The sequence below is a fragment of the Papaver somniferum genome, chromosome 8 (assembly GCF_003573695.1).
Source record: "Papaver somniferum cultivar HN1 chromosome 8, ASM357369v1, whole genome shotgun sequence".
Classification (NCBI taxonomy): domain Eukaryota; kingdom Viridiplantae; phylum Streptophyta; class Magnoliopsida; order Ranunculales; family Papaveraceae; genus Papaver; species Papaver somniferum.
Window position 1 is genome coordinate 113,071,863 of NC_039365.1, and position 20,040 is coordinate 113,091,902.

Here is a 20,040-nt window from a genome sequence, read left to right on the forward strand (position 1 = left end):
CCACACTGCTCTGGAGTGCACACACATACGCAATTTCATATACCAAGGTCACACTCCTCCTTGCAATCTTCGAGCTATGTTAGTTGCGGCAACAATTCATGAAACAACAGTTTTATATGAACCGCAAGAAAAAATTAAACAAAAACTGCCCCCTCAAAGAGGGGCGGGTCCCGCGTGTCAGGGAGATTAGTGGGGGGTCCATCATTGAGTGAATGTGAGGGGCACGGTTTTTGTTTAGTTTTTTGTCGGTTCGTTAAGTTTTTTTGTTCATGAAAAACACTCTACTTGGTGTGATGGTTCCGGAGCAAACTAACATATCACTGGTGATAGTAACTTCCTCACCAACCTTCCTCTCTATGATGGATGTAACCAAATTGCTACTGGAAGTGGACAAGGTATGCCAATCTCTCAATTTGGCCCTTCTAATATAACTGGCAGTGATCATTCTTTATGTTGAACAATGTGCTTGTTGTTCCTAAGTCCACACATAACTAATTATCAGTTTATAAATTTATTTTCTGATAATCACTGTACCTAATCCTTTGTCTCATGGTTTTTTTTAGGATTTGACCTCACGATTCTTTTCCAAAAGCCTCATGAGAATGGTCTTTATCCATTACATCATACCAACACTGCCACCACCAAACTCAAGTCAAAACAACATCTTCAACTGCATTGTCTGCTACTACAACTCATACTACTACTATCTTACATGGAAGACTAGGCCATCCTCTTTTCAAACTTTATAACATGTATGTAAGATTTTAGATATATCAGCTGCAAAGCCACCATACCTTCGTAATGAATGTAAGCTAAGTAGAAGTCATAAATTACCATTTCAAATTTCATGTAACTCTTCTTCTCAACCTTTAGCCAACCGTTTGTCATGTTTCTCTTTTAGTGATTGCTCTTATTATGCCAGTATAATTCATGACTACTCTAAAATTATGAATTGTTCTAATGTCAAACAAATCACATTTCAAGTTCATTTTTAGTTTGTAGTCTGAAATTTTACTTCAATTCAAAGTTCAAATTCTTGGAACTAATGGTGGTGGTGAATTTCTTCATCATTTGTTAAATTCTTTTCTCTTTTCTAAGGGCATCACTCATGAAGTTACTTGACCTCACATTGTATAAAACAATGGAGTTACTAAGACTGTGGTGCTATGGAAGAATGGATTGAGTTAATGTTGGCATTACAGGGAAGGCCTTGTGTTGTTGCTGCAAGATGATTATTCTGTTCCAGCGATCGAAAAAATAAAAATCCGATGCTCTTATGTTTCTCAAGAGATATATCGACCCTAACATATGGTGGGGTTACCACCATTTGAAAACTCCAAAAGATATATCGGATGCCCTTGAAAATAATTCCTGGAACATTTATGACTATTTGCTCTTATTGCTAAAAGATCAGTAGAATAAAATTCGCTTCCTGGATTATGTCAAAGTGAATAACTTTCAAAAAGACATGCTGAAGCTACAAGCACGTGTTTACTTTTGTGACAAGAATTAATAGTGCTAAAATGATCCAGAAAATGTTTCCCACTTTACCTACGTCTTTAATGATATTAACGAACCAGTATTGATTCGAGGTACACAATAAAATGATCTAAACTTTTAGTAAGCTAGTTAATTTACTTCAAGTAACCGAGAGGAATAATGAAATCCTTGTCAACAACAATGTTAGAGTTGCCGGGAAAAAGAAAATTTCCGAAACTAATTATGGCAAGGTTAATAGAGCAAAAAAACCCAAAATAAATAGGGTTAGACATGTTGATCATTCACAATTTAGTTCTTGATATGCCGTGAAGCTACCACATGTGAAATAGAACACAAGGGACCTAATAGAGGTCAACGCATGAAGGTGATTCCAATTTTAACACAGATATGGACACTCTGGCCCAATTAGTGGCAGTACCAAGGTCGAGAAAACTCCTAGAGATAAGAAGGACGAAGTTGGAATAGACCTTATTATAAGTGTGGATCTATGCACATTGATACCAGGAATGCAAGGATAGTAACAAAATTGCATTCATATACACGAAGTATAAGGATTCTGTAAAACAAGAAGCTCACTATATGAAAGAAAATGAGTATACCCCTGACATCAACCTCACAATTTATGATTTCAAGAGCAACAAGAGTTATGTCCCATTGGATACACCTGATTTTGGTTGAATGCTGCCATTAATTGTCTGTTGATCCTAAACATTTATTTTTAGTGTTTTATGTCTTAGTGGACTTTGGTTGAATAATTTCTTTTGATGGCCTGGACTACTTTATATGTCATTGATAATAAATTTAGTTTCCATAAATCTCCCTTCATCAACTACTTCATATGTCGTTGATAGGCGCTTAATTTACATATTTAGAGTGTCAAATCCATACTAATAGTTTCTTTGATTCTTGCACTTTACCTTGTATTACTTTTCTTATCTATCTTTGAAAACACCGGGGGTACCAAAATACACCATCAACTTTTTCTTAGGCAACCTATATGGACAAACCTAAATACAATTCCGAGTGTTCGACTTAATGAATCTCAATAAAGGAATAATATTTAGAGTTATATCTCTTTCTCCCACAATCAGAAAGTTTACAGAGACAAATCTATAAACCTGATTTGCGTGTGATAGTACTTGGACGATTCCAAAGATCAATATCCAAGAATCAATCAAGTCGTATCCAAAAAACAAGGATAAATGTATCTACTTCCATTGATTAATGTACAACCTGTGATATTTCAATTATAAATATAAATAATATAATGAGGAAAAGGAAATAACACAGGCACTAGAAATTTTGTTAACGAAAAAATAGCAAATGCAAAAAAATCCCGCGACCTAGTCCAGATTGAGCACCAAACTGTATTAAATCGCTACATACTCTATCCTACTATCAGAACTTCAGAATGGAGTGTAGTTGCGACCATATTAAACCCTCACATAAATTCAGTTACATTCGCGCTCCTTACGCCTCTTGAATCCCAGTAGGGCTCCGCGTAATTGTTCCCTTAGCTGGCGTCCTTGACAGCCTTAGAGTTGCTTCAACTCAATTGAGGACTTTAAACTAATCTTCCTCCCACAGATAAGCCTATATGGTGATTTTCTTTTTGATTGTAAGAAATCGATAGCAATAGATAAAGTCTAGCTAACCTCAAAATCTGGACTTATGCTTCCCGAAGAGCATCCTAGATTATTATTCACCTTACAATTATTAAACTTGTGGAATCACAAAGTTCGAGACGAAGAGAACTTTGTGATTTCTATATATCTTGTTTGAGTGAGTAGCTCAACAATCAAACAAGATCAGGATACACGAACTATCAAGATAAAGATAATTGGACATGGCTTCACGAATCCCTATGAAGTCTTTTTAGTTGCCAAACCCTAAAAGGATTTTAGGAAGAGAACGACTCTAGTTTTCGAATGATAATCTTGAATCATAATCTAGATTGCGAACAACAAATTGTTCTTAACCAAAATTCATCAAGTATGAAAAATGCTCATTAAGCTTAGTCATGTATATTTCGAGAACTAATTACTAAGATAAACTCGACTCGAAATTCTTGATATGCTTATGATAGTCTAATTAGTTATGTGACAAAGTCTCATAGATAGAAAGATTAATATAACTTGAGAAATAGGTGGTTCAGTCTTCACTTACCTTTTGTTGAAGAAGTTCTCCAAAAGCTTTGTTTGATCTTCGACATCAAATGATAGAACGTAGTGATGTCCGATTCTCAACTACATCTTTTATCCTAGTCCGAGAATTAAATAATTGTAGACTAGAAGTCAAGATATAATTTTCACAACTAAATTTGACAACAATATTAAGATGGCAACACTTGTGAGTTCGATCGAGTAATTCTCTAACAATCTCCCCCTTTGTTAATTTTAGTGACAAAACTATCAATACATATGGATTAAAAAATAAAGCTTCAAAAACTCCTTGAATCCATCATGCTTGATTTTCTTGGTTTCTTCAACTCCTTGAATTCTTCGTTACTTCAAGTTGCAATGATTCTGAACGTGTTCAACTCAGCATCGTTGTTGTTTAAGATCCGTAGCAATAACAACTTTAAAAACAAATATTCTCATTCGTCGTCATACAGAAACATATTATTACTATCTTCTCCAAAGTTCAATTGTATCACAACTTTGAAGTAATACCACGGTGATATGTTTCTCCCTCTTAATCAATACTCATATCTTTTGCATAATAGGTGAAACTTATATATTATTGATTCACCCCCCCCCCCCCCCCACATAATGATCCGTAAACCATATGTATGTAGTGCGAAACTACTAATTAATTTCCCCCCTTTTTGTCAATAAAAATTTGCAAAGGTACAAAAATAGGATCGTCATGAATTCAACCAAAAGATACTTCAAGATTTAAAGGAAATTAGAGATAATACATAATAACATAGTTAACATGTAACTCCTTATATCTACTTTATTTATATGATTTCACATAGTATGAGATACTTAGCGCCATCTAGGAGATTTAAGATATAAGCATCCCCTTTAAATTCCACATCCACACACCCCACAAAGATATAGCAATTAAGCACAAGTTCATTTAAGAACTCTCCCCCATTTGATGTCCCAAGAGAACAACATGACTGAACTTACTTTTGTAAAAATAAGGATTTCATTGGACATTAAAAAATCACATGGATTTGTATCTTGAACATCGACTTAAACTAATCTCAACGTCATTTACGAACAAGGAGATAATTTTAATCGGTATGACTCAGCATAAGAAAATCTTACATAGTGTATAGTGCATTAATAACACAGGAGTGTGATCACGAGTAGATTGGTACTATGAGAAAATTCTCAAAGAGTTTGTTTTATTTCTAGCTTATAAAAACATAATAGATTTAACTTCCGGGCATATATGGGATACCAGTTCAATTTAAAAAAGTAAAGGACACATATATCTCATAAGACTTTGCTATACATATAACCAATAAGATTAAATACTAGAACTTCATTTTCTCTAAGACATAGACTTGTAAAGAACATACAAGTTGATTTGCTCCTAGAGGGAAGAATCAATCTTTTTCTCCGGGATTTACACCAAGAATTGCTACCAAAAGCGTTAAAAAATATTTCCTTGACAAAGAAGAAAACATAAAGTTCTTGAACTTTCTTCCTCGCAGTTCACCAAAAACAACAAGTCATCGGCACTGTTTGTTTCTTCAAACCTGAACATTTAAGAATCTTAAACACAAATCGAGTTAGGTAGATATGAACGATACACAAGGTACATGGATCATTAGCCGCATTGGTTTGTCTATAATTAATAGTTCACCTATGAACTATTAACTCTTAGCTAATGGCGAAAAAAATAAGAGTACAAAAACAAAAACGTATTTGATATCAATAGATCATGGCATCAAGCATATAATGATAAAATAATAAAACTTTCTCAAGTTTACAGGCATACCTTTCAGAAGAATCCAATCGTGAATCCTACGGCTTTACCAAATATTATTCAATAACTTACTCATCATAATGTGTGCGCCCCAATTCTGTTGTTTCCCTCACCATATTTTTAATAGGGAATTTCTTGGAGAGGATGCACTTTTAGAATAATCAAGTTGTGTTGGGTTCAACCGAGCAGTGCTCTAACACATATTATCTTAAGAAATAAACAATTGTTTGTTAACTTGATTCCTTATAGTACATCTGTGACTATGATGATTGGATTATCAAAAGTGATAATTGGGAGAGGTAATGCTCAATTATTGTTTCCAAATATCACGGTGATTAAAGTCACAGAAGCTTTACATGCACTAAGAGCTAACCACACCTTGTTAAGTTTCAAAGATATCCATACAAACGGTTATCATTGGAAACTCACAGTTAAGTTCTACAAGCGACCTTCCCAATCCTTTCAATAATGGGGAACGGTCCAATGAAGTGAGGATCAAGCTTTTTCTTTTTACCAAAACGCAGGACACTCTTCATAGGTGATACTTTGAGAAGCACTAGGTCTCTCACCTCAAACTCTCTAACTTGACGTTTCCTATCCGCATAGTTTTTCTGCCTACCCTGCGCGGTGCACAACCTTTTCCTAATTATGAAAATATTTTCGGACGATTCGTTAATTATTTTCGTGCCTAGGAGATTGGAAGCTCTAGCTTCTGTCGAACATGAGGGTGAACGACATGGTCTTCTATACAAATCCTCAAACGGATCCATGCCAATGCTAGAATGGTAGCTATTGTTATATGCAAACTCTATCAAGGATAAGTGATTCTGCCAACTACCCCCAAGATCAACAATGGTGCATCTGAATATATCCTCAAGAACCTGATTCACTCGTTCCGTCTGCCTGTCATTCTGGGGATGAAAGGTTGTACTAAAGTTTAATGAAGACCCTAAAGACGACTGAAAACTCTTCCAAAAACGTGATGTGAAAGATGATTCTCTATCAGAAACAATCGATACCGGCACACCATCAAGCTTGAATATCTCACTCATGTATAACTAAGCTAGTTTATCATCGATATCAGCCGTCTTGACTGGTAAGAAATGTGATGACTTCATCAAGCTATCAACTATCACCCAAATTGCGTCGTGACCCTTACTCGATCGCGACAACCCAGTAATAAAATCCATAGATATGTTCTCCCACTTCCACTCTGGAATAGGTAAAGGTTGAAATTTACCAGCTGGGTGTTGGTGTTCGATCTTAAGTTGTTGATATGTCAAACACTTTTGGACGTACTCAGCCACATCTTGCTTCATCCTGACCACTAGTATTGCCGCCTCAAATCCTTATACATCTTATAACCACCGGTATGTATAATGTACTCACTTCAGCGTGCCTCATATAAAATAGCTCATCTTAGATCTTGAACTTTAGGAACACATAACCTTCCACGGAATCTCAACCCACCGTCTTGTCCCACAACATAGTTGTCATCTGCTAACTCCCGAATTTTTACACCACTCATCATCAATTTGAGCTTCCACTATACAACCCAACGGGGATGGTTTGATAACCATGCTACCAAAGAACAAGTCTTGTCCTCCAGTTGTAGTCATGTCGAAGTTAAAACAAGCAACCTCTTCTAACATACTCCACTATCATACGATCATTGAAGCCACGATTCCCATTGGTTATCGGCTCAAAGCATCGGAAACCACAGTAGCTTTCCCGGGATGATGTTCCATTTTGAAGTTATAGTCTTTAATCAACTCCATCCATCTCATATGACGCATATTCAGCTCCTTATGAGAAAATAGGTACTTGAGACTCTTATGGTAAGTAAAGAGCTCAAACCTTTCACCATACAAGTAGTGCCCCTAAATCTTAATCGCAAACACCACAACTGCCAACTCGAGGTCACGTGTAGGATAATTTTTCTCAAGAGGTCTCAACTGTCGCGAAACATAGGAAACTACCCTTTCACTTTACATCAACAAACATTGCAACCCATGTTTGAAGCGTCAGTATAAATTACCTTGTTCACCCCACTTTATGATCAGAACTGGTGCAGAAGTTAGTCTACTCTTAAGTTCACAAAAATCCTTATCACACTCAACAGTCCACTTGAAAGGAACATCCTTCTTCGTCAGATTTTCAAAGGACCAGCAAGTATAGAAAACTATTTGATGAATCGACGGTAATAACCATCCAACCCCAAGAAACTTCGGAATTCAGTCACTGTCTTTGGTTGCTTCGAGTCTGATACAACCCGAACCTTAAAAGGATCAACAGATATACCATCTCCCAATATGACATGACCCAAAAATTTCACCTCTTGCTTCCAGAACTCACACTTCTCAAACTTAGCATACAACTGGTGATCTTTCAAAGTCTGAAGCACTCGACGAAGATGTTCTGCATGATCTTTGGGAGTCTTAGAGTAAATATGGATATCATATATAAATACCATCACAAACTGATCTAAAAATTCTCGAAACACACGGTTCATCAAATCCATAAAAACTGTGTGCATTTGTCAACCAAAATGGCATCACAACAAATTCGAACGAGCCATAATGAGTCACAAACGCTGTTTTGGAAACATCACCTTCACGAATTAATACTTGATGATACCCAGTCCTCAAGTCAATCTTAGAAAAACAATTTGTTATAGCACTGCTCGATCGAACTCGCAAGCTTTGCTATCTCAAGCTTGTTTGTCAGGTTTAGTTGATCAAAACTATATACTTGATTTCTAGTCTACTTATAACTATGTCTCGGATTAGGAAAAAATGTGTAGTTTAGCTTTAGACTTCACGGTGTTCACCAATTGAAGACGAAGATCTACTGAGGAGCATGGAGGAACTTCATCAACAAAAGGTGTGTGGATACTAAAACTTATTTATCACTTAGAAGTCTATTTTATTATATCTTTTAATGAGACTAAGTCGTATAGCTATATATACTTTTAAATTATACACATTTGATATTTCGAGCTGAGTTTATCTCGCTTATCCATTTCTCGAAATATGTGTTGGAAGCTTTTTGCTACTCGGTGCCATCTAGCTCGGTGCGTTGAACTCCTTTTTTCCTTCACCGATATTATTTTTTCTCATTGGGTTTTGTTACTCGACAAGGTTTTTAATGAGACAACACCAAGATTATAATTTCTCGATTGAGTTTTTCTTTTCCCACGAGGTTTTTCTATTTTATGAATTTCTGAAGCAACAAGAGAAGTTGTCAGCTTTAACGGAACAACTCTACAAGGACTTAATATGTTGTACTCTTTTCCCTTCGTTGAGGTTCTGTCCCATTGGGGTTTTCCTTAACAAGGTTTAAATTAGGCAACACATTTGAAGTTCTTCTATTGAACTGCACAAGGAGGAGTGTTAATAGAGCCTATGGCCCATCGATGTGTTGTCCATCTAGATGGCTAGGGTTTTTACTTATCTTGTATTATATCCATATAACCCCACTACTCTACTCAATACAAATCCTTCTCTTTCCCGATTTTTACATTATAACCCTATAAAATAGTAGCGTTGGGACCGGAAAAATTTATCAATCGATAACAAAACAATTATCAATATATGTATATATATATTTTAATTTAGAAATTTCTTATTAATTTATATATTAAATAATAATTTATTAATTTATCAAAATATTGTCTAATTCTTGCCGCCAAACACGACATCAAAGACCCAACCTTGTAACACGGGATTGTAAGAGCTTTCAAGATACATTATCGTCGTCGATTCTATCGCAGTCTTTTGGAGGCTTATGAAGCGGGAGAACCAAATCCTGAAAAGATTATTGTTTTAGACACAATGAACCTTTCCGTTTCAGCTTGGACAATAGATGTTCGTGCAAATGTCATTGCAAATTGTCTGTTCGTTGTGGAATTCAATCATGGAGGACGCCATGTAAGAGAGAATTCAAGTGAAACATTAGACAATGAAGGCACTAAAAAGAACTGGAAAATTTGATCAAAGGATTGAATCATCGCAATGGAATGACGTTGAACACCTTTTGTAACTACCCTCAAGAGAATACTATTCCGGATTTGATGACTGACAAGGAAATAACTGAGAGTATCATGGAAAAAAAATGATAATATGCGAACCAAAGATGAAATAGTGAGGTTATAAAGCCATCTTCATGTAAAAAAGCTATTAAAGCTGTGAAGACATTGAATAGTTTTTTATTTCATCACATAACGACAACACCAAAAATTATTCCAATACGACGAAAAATCCAAGATGAAATTCCATATGACATCAATTTCAAAAAAAACAAAAGGTCATAATTGAATCACTCTTTACCAAATTAGCATAAAGTTTAAATATCCGAAGGGAATTATAGAACGTTTAAATTTTATTAGTTTATAAAATTTAGCGAATTATTAATTTAATGACTTAGATTGGCAAAATTATTAATTTGTGATTATTAATTTATCGCGAATTAATTTATAGAAATTCTAGGATATTTTTTCCTATCATTGTGCTCATTTTTGATAGGGATCTAGAATTTAGTACGAAAAACATATCATCTTTTTTTCTATAGGAAAAGCTTAGGCCTGAAAAGGCACTAAGAGCAGTACAAAAGAGTTGTGTTGGCAATGGCTGTGGATGTACCACTCAGCCTGCCAGCATTGATCTTATAAGAAAGATCTAGTTTGAAAGCCTCCAAATTTTGACTACGTTGGACAATGCTAAGGTTTAGTAAAACAAAAGATATGAGGTTTATGACCATATTTCTATGATTATCTTCTTGACTATTACTTGTTTCATAGTAATTAAGGTGAAATCTTCCTTGAGCAACTTCATGGTAGAGCAACTTGAGATGATCTAGAATGTCCATTGATTCAACAAATATTGCAATGTTTGTATGCTGCATCTCTTTGGCCCATTGGAAAGCTAGGTTTCCCTTCCTGTGACTCCTCCTTCTCCATAGTGTCCTGGATGTCCTCTAGAGCCAATGATGTTTCCTGAAAAATCTATCATAATTAGAACAGTGTAATATACATAATTTTCAGAATCTTGTAGAGTGCATATACCGAAAAACCGTATCATCAAAATATATATTTTAATCATCGTCGTTGGGATTCTAAAAAAACTGGGCCTGATCTTGTAAGACGTGTCCATATAAGATTGTCCTTGAACATGCCATTCTTTGTAATTCATGGTGTTAAAAAGAACTATGATTTTAGGCATACCAAAAACTTTCAAGGCATACAAAATAGTTTTCCCATCATAGGTGACCTTATAAGGGGTGTCTATTGAGTATTTCAATTACATATATACCGTTGAACCTAAAATCAAAAAATAAACTATCCTAAACATCTTTTCTTCTTCCTCCAGCTAAACCACCTTCCTTTTCTCTCGGATTATTTTTTTTCATCACTGTAATTAATTATCGATTCGTGAAATTTCGATCATCGGTTAAATTGAACTATATAATAGATCGTACAAAGAAAAAACCAAACGTCAGGTGTTCTAAATCCTCTTCCAATCCATGAATTAAAGAAGAAGAATCCATTGAAGATGAAGGTATAAAAACTATAATTGAACCAGAAATTGAATCGAAAATTCAACCATTTGAAGCTCCAAATACTGAAATGAGGATAAGAAGGTATTCCCTACAAAACCAATCTTTTATTTGTTGTTTTTCATGGATTGAATGAGTTAAATTGCTAAAAATTTAGGGTTTTTGACGATTACAGTAGCGGGTTCGGATGATAATTGAGTTGAGTTTTGAGCCGAACTGTTCTTGAAATTTTACCCTGAAAGTGTCTATGAACAGTTCGGCTAACCCGTAAATGTCAATTTTTAGCCGAACCCCAAAATGTGTATTGAATACGTCCCAGAGCAGTGTCAGGTTCGGCTAATACCTTGCAAACCTTCCCGGCCGAACCTGAGAAGTGAAATTTACCCCAGGTAGTTATCAGGTTCGGCTGACTCGATTAGATCACTTTCAAGCCGAAACTCTCTCTGTAAACACTTCGAGAATATTGATTTGCAGGCTCTAGGTTCCGCTAGCTCGTCTTGTTGAGTTATCAGCCGAACCTTCTCTTTGCACACTCAAGTTTTTCGATCTTGTTTTGTCCATAACTTTTTCGTCCGATGTCGGAATGACCTCATTCTTTTTGCGTTGTGTTTTTATTTTCATTCTCTTGAAGTTGAAGATAAGATCTAATTGATTTTAATGAGTTTAATATGGACCTTGGTATCCAATATTCTTATCCCACGTTGAAGATAAGATCTAATTCATTATCCAATATTGATCTTCTTTGTTCATGGACTTATTCTTGAGGTTGAAAACGATCTTGAAAGGGAAATTTCTTTTCTTCGTCTTCGTCCTATTCTTTCTCCCGGTCTTCCCAACGTATACAATACCCTTTTTAACCTTGCTAGCGCCGGTTCCACTACGCTCACAAATCATTTCAAACCGATCCCATCGGCTTTGTTGTCCTTTCACTAGTACACAATTTATCTTCATCGCGTGTTCCTCAAGCCAATCCAGAACTTCTGGTTTAGTTTTCCATATCTACGTTCATTCCCAAACAAGTAATTTGTAAGAAAAATTTGGAATATTCCGACAACATTAAGGTAAACAAAAGGTTCTTACATACCAAATCATTTTGGAAGTGATCCTTTGGTATCCTCGTGAATTATGTCTACCGGATCAGGTTGATTTTCCATGGGTCCAAGCACGATCTACAAAGAATATCACAAGGTTAAACACTAGAAAGGGAATATAATAACAAGGTTCGGCGCATTCGATAATCACATTATGTGCCGAACTATAAACATTTACAGGTTTCTGCTTATACGATATCCTCAATATGTGCCGAACCACGAACAATATTTTAACCCAAAAATTAACAAATTCATATTCGACTCAGACGATAATCATATTATGTGCCGAACCTTGAACATAAGAGGTTTCGGCTGATACGATATTCTCCATATGTGCCGAACTAGTAACAATATTTCAACCCAGAAATTAAAAAATTATGTTCGGCACATACAATTTTGGATATATAAGCCGAATTAGTAATGATTCTATTCCGGGCTATTCAGGATGTTGTTCGGCTTACTATGAAACTTTCATATAAGCCGAACTAGTGTCTAGCAAAAGGGTTGGAATTGGAAATTATAGGTTCGGCGCATGCAGTAAACAGATTCAGTAAGCCGAACCGTTCATCAATTGGTAGATTCGGCTCATAGATGTGAGCCGAACCTCAACCTGTTTCGCCGAACCATGATTCAAAAAACCTAACTTTTGATAATTGAGAGCTATAGAAGTGAGATTAAGTATATGATATAAGTGTACCTGTGTATTAGAAGCATTGGGTTCCTCATCAATGTCTTCATCATCATGATTTGGCTCATAAAAATCATCATCTTGAGTTTGTGTTTGAGTTTGAGCTTGAGTTTGAGTGGGTGTAAAATCATTCTCATAATCTAAGAAATCAGCCATTTCTGGATCATTGTTGTAGTTGATATGTATTTTCCTAGGTTTTTTAGATGAATGATGACCCTCCTCATCCTCCATTGAATCAAGAATTAGAATTTTCTCACTTTCTCCTTCTCTTTCTCTCCTTCTTAACCAAACCAAAACTTTGATTTTTTTTTCCTCAAATTTTTCATCTAAACAACTCTTATAATTCTGAAAATTATTTTAATCACTAAACAAAAGATTTAATCACTAATCAAGATTATTAACACTAATACGTAAAGGGCAGATTTGCTATTAAATTTTTTTTGGGTTAAGGGGTTATCTGATTTTGCTATTTCACAACCTTTTTTTTTGTCTTCATTCAATATGCCTTGGAAGATTTTGGTATGCCCAATATTATGGTTCCTTAAAAAAGTTCAATCCAAGTATTAGGTTGACATAGTTGTTATACTGGTATTACCTAAAGTAGACAACGTCGTTGACGCAAATTTATTTCTACGGATGATATCTTGGCGTCATTTCTCTTCCTCCTTTGTCCGAAAAAAACTTTTCCCTTTAAATATTCGAGTTTTCCCTCGCAATTATCGCTCTCTAAATCAAGCGTAACAGATAGAAACAGAGAAGGAGAAGAAGAAGTAGATAAAGAAAGAAGTAATGGCGAAGCAAGATAAGAAAGAGAGAAAAATATTAGCATTTACAGGAGGAATAGCTATTGCAGCTTTTGCTCTAAACCTAATCATCTCAGCCATTCATAACAATAAACAAAAAAACAAGAACAAATCCAAAAAAGGTATTCCCATTAGAAGACATTCGGATAGAGATTGAAATGATGTTTTATATTGATAAATCTAGGGTTTCATTTGATTAACTTCTGGGTGTTCGATACAGATATTCCAGGTTCAAATGTTCGTGTTAACTTGACGGCGAGTGAGATACTTAAACTAGCTGATCAAGTAATTGCAAAATCTAAAGAGGTTTATAGTGCAGTAGCTTCAGTCTCACTAGACAAGGTATTGCAATTTGTGTTGTGTTTCATTTTGTAGTTTAGTGATTGAATTGGTTAGGCGCTTGGTAGCTGTACTACGAGATTTGGGGTACGGATCCTACTTGCATCAAGTTGGGGGAGATTTATTCTTTCTAATGCCTAGTTACATGGGCTATGTGTGTTGTTGTAGGTTACATATGCGAATGTGATTTTGCCTATTGCAGAACTAGAAGCACGTCAATTTCCATTAGTACAGTCATGTGTGTTTCAAAAGATGGTTGCTATTTCGGAGGAAGTTCGTAAAGCTAGTGCTGAAGCTGAGAAGAAGATAGATGATCATATCCTTATGTGCAGGTTTTAGTTGTGGAAAGTTTTTCATAATGATATAAAGAATCTAAGGTGGTGGGGCAAATGTTGCAATCTGTTGGTGTTAATGTCTATATTGTTAAATGCAAGGTGATCAGCAAGCGTGAGGATGTGTATCGTGTAATCAAGGCTTTTACCACAAAAGGTGAATGGATTAACCCAGAAGCAGAACGTTACGTTCAGTGCCTGGTGAGGATAAACTTTCACATTCTTACCCTCATTATCAGTTACATTAGTATATAGAACTCTAGCTGTGCTGTTAAAGTTGAAGCTGTTGCTCATAGACTACCGACATGTCATTTCATCTTTATATCTGTGCAAACTGGTTATTTGTGAACTTGAGTATTATAAATATTGGTTCCTCCGAGTCTGAAAAATGAGGTAGTATCTTGAATATTGAGTCATTTGGTCTTTATTTCTCTATTTAGCTGGCTATCTATGGAATTGTGTGTTTGAGAAACCTGTGCTTATCTTTGACAACTACTAAATACACTGTAGCCCTGAATGCTTGCATGCAGTTGTCTACTGCCATATCACTTGGAGTTCACATGCTAATTTCTCCATTAATCAGTGACAGGTTCAGGATTTTGAGCGGAATGGATTGAACCTATCTTCCAGCAAAAGAGAAGAAGTTCAACGATTGCGAGCTCAAATTGATGAGCTGAGCATGCGGTATATCCAAAACTTGAATGATGATTGCACTTCTCTTCTCTTCAGTGAGGCAGATCTGCTTGGATTGCCACCAAAATTTATTCAGGTTAAGAATGCTCATTTTTACCTTAATTATATTCTTTCTAGCTTTGCTATAACTTAATGATGGTATCATATGATTGATTTAATAGAATCTAAAGATGTGTACATTATCAGAGCTTGGACAAGGCCAACAATGGAAAATTAAAGATCAACCTTAGAGGTCAGCATGTTTCTCCATTACTAGAGCATTGCAAGGTAACTTTCTATGAACTTACTTGTTCAGGCTTCGTTATTTTATTTCTCTTGTCGCTTTGCTTTCCAGATTGACTGCTGCTTTGTTTGGTCACTTATAACTTTGGTTCTTGACTCCTTGTTAACTGTTGAGTGCTAGTACAGTTGGGTATTTCACTAGCATAATGTTGTTTCTAGAATGCCAAGTTCCTTAAGATTTTTTTTTGCAGATAATTTGCATTTCCTTGTGTTTTTGATATGTTGAATTTGGTTCCGTGGTTCATACCATTCGTTGGGCAAATCTGAATACAGAATTTTATTGACCAGAAATAGGCTTCAATATTTATTTATTTATTATTATTTTTTTTAACAAACTATAGCTTCAATTTCTACAGTATAATGTCATTGCTGTTTCGTAGTTCATCTTTCGTTTTAACTATTGTATTTTCTACTTAGTTTTTTGACAAGAGCATCATGTTTGCATTCCTTGTCTTGTATGTTATAACTTCCTTTCTATCTTGTGAAGGTGGGAAGCACGAGGAAGATGGTGGCAATTGCCTATGGTCGGAGATGCGGAGTAACCAATCTTTCCCTCTTAGAAAATCTGGTAATGAGTCACTCGATGATGTAAAGGGTTGGCGTACTGGATACTTTCCATTGACAGTGTTGTGTACGTTAACTTGGATTGCAATTCATCTTTCTATCTCCTTTCAGGTTCAGAGACGTCATAAACTTGCTAGGTTGCTTGGCTATTCAAACTATGCTGACTATGCTGTTGAGCCTAGAATGGCGAAGATGTCTGCTAAGGTAGATCAAATGATTTCGCACTGTGATACCATGTAAATTTTAAAACTTTGTGCCAGGAGCATAATGCTGAGGAGATATCATAATGCTGTTTGCTATTCTGTACTAGTGTTATGCACGCTTTTCTGGTATTGATAACTGCTCTGAAAGTTTCACTGGATTTTGTTGTTAATAACAAATAATGTTTTGCGACACATGTAAGACTACCATAATACTAGTTTTTGTCACTAAAATTTTCATGAATCCAGTGAAATCTTAAAGTTAGTGACTTACCTAAATATGATTACGGTGACAACTAGTTTAGTTTTGCAGACACATGTAAGAGAACCATAATACTAGTTTTGTCACTGAAATTTTCATGAATCCAGTGAAACCTTAAAGTTTTGTCACTATACGTAAATATAGTTACGCTGATAACTATTGCAGTAAAAGAAGCCAGAGAATTTGAACGTAAACTATTGTGTAGGATATCTGGAAATGCCTTCTTTCTTAGTGCTCGTTCATTTAGTTCTTGTGGTAACTGTTTCATTGGCTTGTTCCCATAGAGGTCACTGCTTTCATTAGTCTTTCCTTGTTGACTTGAAATTGTTTGGTTTGCATTTCCAGGTGTTTGAGTTCCTAGAGAACATCTCTATCAGTTTAACGGGCTTGGCTACTAAAGAACTTGCTGCACTTAAAGATCTGAAGGTTTGTTTTTCTAATCCTTTCCCTTGCGTACCCTGTTCTTTTTAGTATCTGATCATTTTGAGCTTTCTGGCAAATCAGAAGCAAGAGGAAGGGCAATCTCCCTTTGGAATGGAAGACCTACTGTATTATGTGAAAAGGGCTGAACAACAGAAGCTTGATCTTGACTGTGGAGTTGTCAATCAATATTTTCCTACTAGCTTGGTTCTTTCAGGGATTTTCAAAATTTTCCAAGACTTATTTGGTAACTAAATTTGACTTGACACGCCAATTTAAGATGTCATTTCGAAATTATTATGTGGAGACCATGTCGTGTAACTTATTTGAATCTCTCATCTCCATTGAATATTAAAATTCATTTTGTCATTTTCTAGGCCTAAAATTTGAGGAGATGGCAGATGCTGAGGTTTGGCATAATGATGTTCTCTGTTTCTCTGCTTTGGACTTAAGTTCTAGTGAGCTCTTAGGTTATTTCTACCTAGATCTCTATGCCAGGTCATTTTTCAATTGAGCCTGTAGTTCTTTTTCTCTTCATTTTCTCGACACAGATGATTAACTGGTTAGTTATTACTATTGGGCAGGGAAGGGAAGTATGACCAAACTTGTGTTGTGGCCCTGCAAAATGGTTCTTTATCATCAAATGGTGCACGCCAGGTGACTATCCTTTTTATGCCTCTCGTGTTTTCTATTTAAAAAAAAAAGAAAGATCTCAGAATGTTGGTAGTGGTTTTCCCATGGTATAAGATGATTGAGTGGGTTTGTGTCGGCGGTGCTTAGTCTAACAGTTCTGTTAATGTCATTAACAACATTAAGGGATTGATGAATGGAACTGTCAATGCATCTATCGAGTCAGCTACAGTGCATGAACTCTAATTTGGGTACTGATTTATTTATCTTTGTGTATGGAAATGGGCAATGATTTATTACATGTATAGCAAATAGATAGTTTCAAAGGTGAAGGTGCTTCTCTTTAATTTCTGATTTTATTATCTATCATTGCATGCATGAAGTGTATTTAACTGCAGTTTACTCATTACTTATTTGGTTACTTATATAGTCTCTTTAATTTTATATCTAGATGCCAGTAGCACTACTATTGTCCCACTTTCAAAATGAAGTTGATGGTAGCTCTCGGTTGTTGCGATTCTCGGAGGTGGTTAATCTTTTCCACGAACTTGGTCATGTGGTATGTTTTTCAATTTTCATAAATACGATCACTTTCTATGTCTGCTAAGACCGCAATTTCTGTATTTTTTTTAATACCACTACAGTAGCTCTAAAGTTAGTTAATGTTCTAACTTCTAACTTTAGTTACTCAGAAGTGTGGCATGGGATTCTTTTAAAGTAAAAGTAAACATAATTTTAGGAATTGTTCTGACATTCAATATCCAGTTTTTTGATAAACTTTAAATGTTACTTGTGTATGTGGTAAGACTCATTCCATTCGTGCAATTACAGAATTGGACTTATATAGAGTTACAATCACAGAACTTGCTAAATGTTTGGTGCAGACTATAGGACCTGGGTCACCCATTAGATTGAAGCTGTTTGATTTTAACTTTTTACTCTTGACCATGCTACTTCCAAGATTTTTTTTTCTACACTTCCAAGTTGCAACTACATTTAACTTATTAGTCGTGCAACTATACAAGCCTTTTTTCTTACACATGAAAATAATCAGTGTTGTCCTGAGGTCCTTTTGACTGCAACGTTACAAACCTCTTTTGGATATACGGCAGCATGGCTGTAATGTTTCAGAGCCTTAGCACATCTTATAAAATTCTTGCTAATTTGAACACCGTTGAGTAGGAAATCTGGTCTGAAGTACTTGCTTACATTTATGGTAGAGTATCAGATAAGTTGTTCCTTACCGGATATTGAGTTCTCAGGTCCATCATATCTGCAATCGTGCGTCATTTGCTAGATTCTCGGGGTTCCATGTTGATCCAGATTTTGTTGAGATTCCTAGTCAAGTTCTAGAAAACTGGTATGTCTGATTTATTTGGCGTTCTTTTTCTTATGATTAGAGGCTTAGAGCTCACATATCCATGCAACCAGTGCCTAATGAAATTGTGTTTTCCAGGTGTTACGAAAGCAGCACTTTGAAGTTAATGTCTGGTTTCCATCAGGTGATTATACAAAATAGGTTATCCAGAATTGTTGGTCGAGTTCTTAAAGGATGTTATTCTCTTTTTGTATCTAGAAGCGATTATTGTATTACTACTTGCAGGACATTACTAAACCAGTTATAGATGAAATGTGCTCTTCATTGAAGAAAAGGCGGGATTCATTTTCTGCAATTAAGTTGAAGCAAGAAATTCTTCTCTGTAAGCCTCCTACCATTCTCCGGACATAGCTGGAACTTACTCCCCCCAAATGGGATCTTCAGCCAAATGAACTAGTTTTCTTTTTAGATTGATGATGCCTGTGCACTAACAATACATGAACTATGAATTTTATCACAGAATATGTAACCCTAGTAATGAAGCATACTTTTGTGAATTATCAGGTCTTTTGGATCAAATTATACATTCAAGTGAAAATGTTGACACAATGGAACTAGTCAAGCATCTTCACCCAAAGGTAAAACTATCCCGATAGGTTTTTAGCCATTTTTAAGTGTGAAAACATTCTCATGAAAAAAATGTAATAACCGAGATTGTTTTCTAGGTGATGTTAGGGTTACCAATTCTAGAGGGAACAAATCCAGCTTCAAGTTTTCCACGTCTTGCTATTGGTTATGAAGCCACTTGCTATAGTCGCATTTGGAGTGAGGTAGGTCTCCATCCTCAGAACTCGTAAATGTTATGATATTGACATTGCGTAAGATGGAAAGAATCACTCTCAAAATGTACGTGTACAGGTTTTTGCTGCGGATATATTTGCAACCAAGTTTCAAGATGGCCTTGTAAATCCTCATGTAGGCATGCAGTTCAGAAATAAGGTACATGAATTCTATTTGACTATTTTATGGTTCAGAAGTACAGATCAGCTAAAACCTTGTCTGCATTATATGCAGGTATTGGCCCCTGGAGGATCAAAAGAACCCATCGAGCTTTTATCAGACTTTTTGGGAAGAGAACCATCAATTCAAGCTTATATTGACAACAAAACGGACTCTTCTTGAGAAAACTTGCATCAGTGATGAACTTACAAGCGGATGCAAATGTAATTTTGGTATTTACTAACATATTTGCAAGCCCTCTCCACGCACCTGATCCTTGGCAAGGATTAAATTCATGGACTCACTAGTAGGCTTGTGTTTTAGGAAAGAATTACAGGTACAACTGCCCATGAAATTTTGTATATGCTGAGAATGGAATTGAGTTCAGTTTACGAAGGACCAAAGCATAGTTAGAATGTGT

At 35.6% G+C, this 20,040-nt stretch overlaps 1 protein-coding gene across 2 annotated transcripts; it reads left to right on the top strand.

The window, feature by feature from the left end:
* The first annotated feature begins 13,388 nt into the window (after positions 1–13,388).
* LOC113302654 (probable thimet oligopeptidase) lies at positions 13,389–20,015 on the top strand. 2 transcript variants are annotated; one of them, XM_026551600.1, is made up of 20 exons: positions 13,389–13,702; positions 13,801–13,922; positions 14,088–14,251; positions 14,362–14,452; positions 14,841–15,020; positions 15,131–15,211; positions 15,714–15,794; positions 15,902–15,994; positions 16,598–16,678; positions 16,757–16,919; positions 17,050–17,170; positions 17,257–17,329; positions 17,754–17,861; positions 18,565–18,662; positions 18,759–18,804; positions 18,906–19,002; positions 19,185–19,258; positions 19,346–19,450; positions 19,539–19,619; positions 19,695–20,015. In XM_026551600.1, exons 1-20 carry the CDS (start codon positions 13,567–13,569, stop codon positions 19,800–19,802), a joined length of 2,103 nt encoding a protein of 700 aa, XP_026407385.1. In that variant the 5' UTR covers positions 13,389–13,566; the 3' UTR covers positions 19,803–20,015. The 2 variants fall into 2 exon arrangements, with proteins under 2 accessions (XP_026407385.1, XP_026407384.1); XM_026551599.1 differs by having other exon boundaries at positions 19,539–20,015.
* The last annotated feature ends 25 nt before the right edge of the window (positions 20,016–20,040 follow it).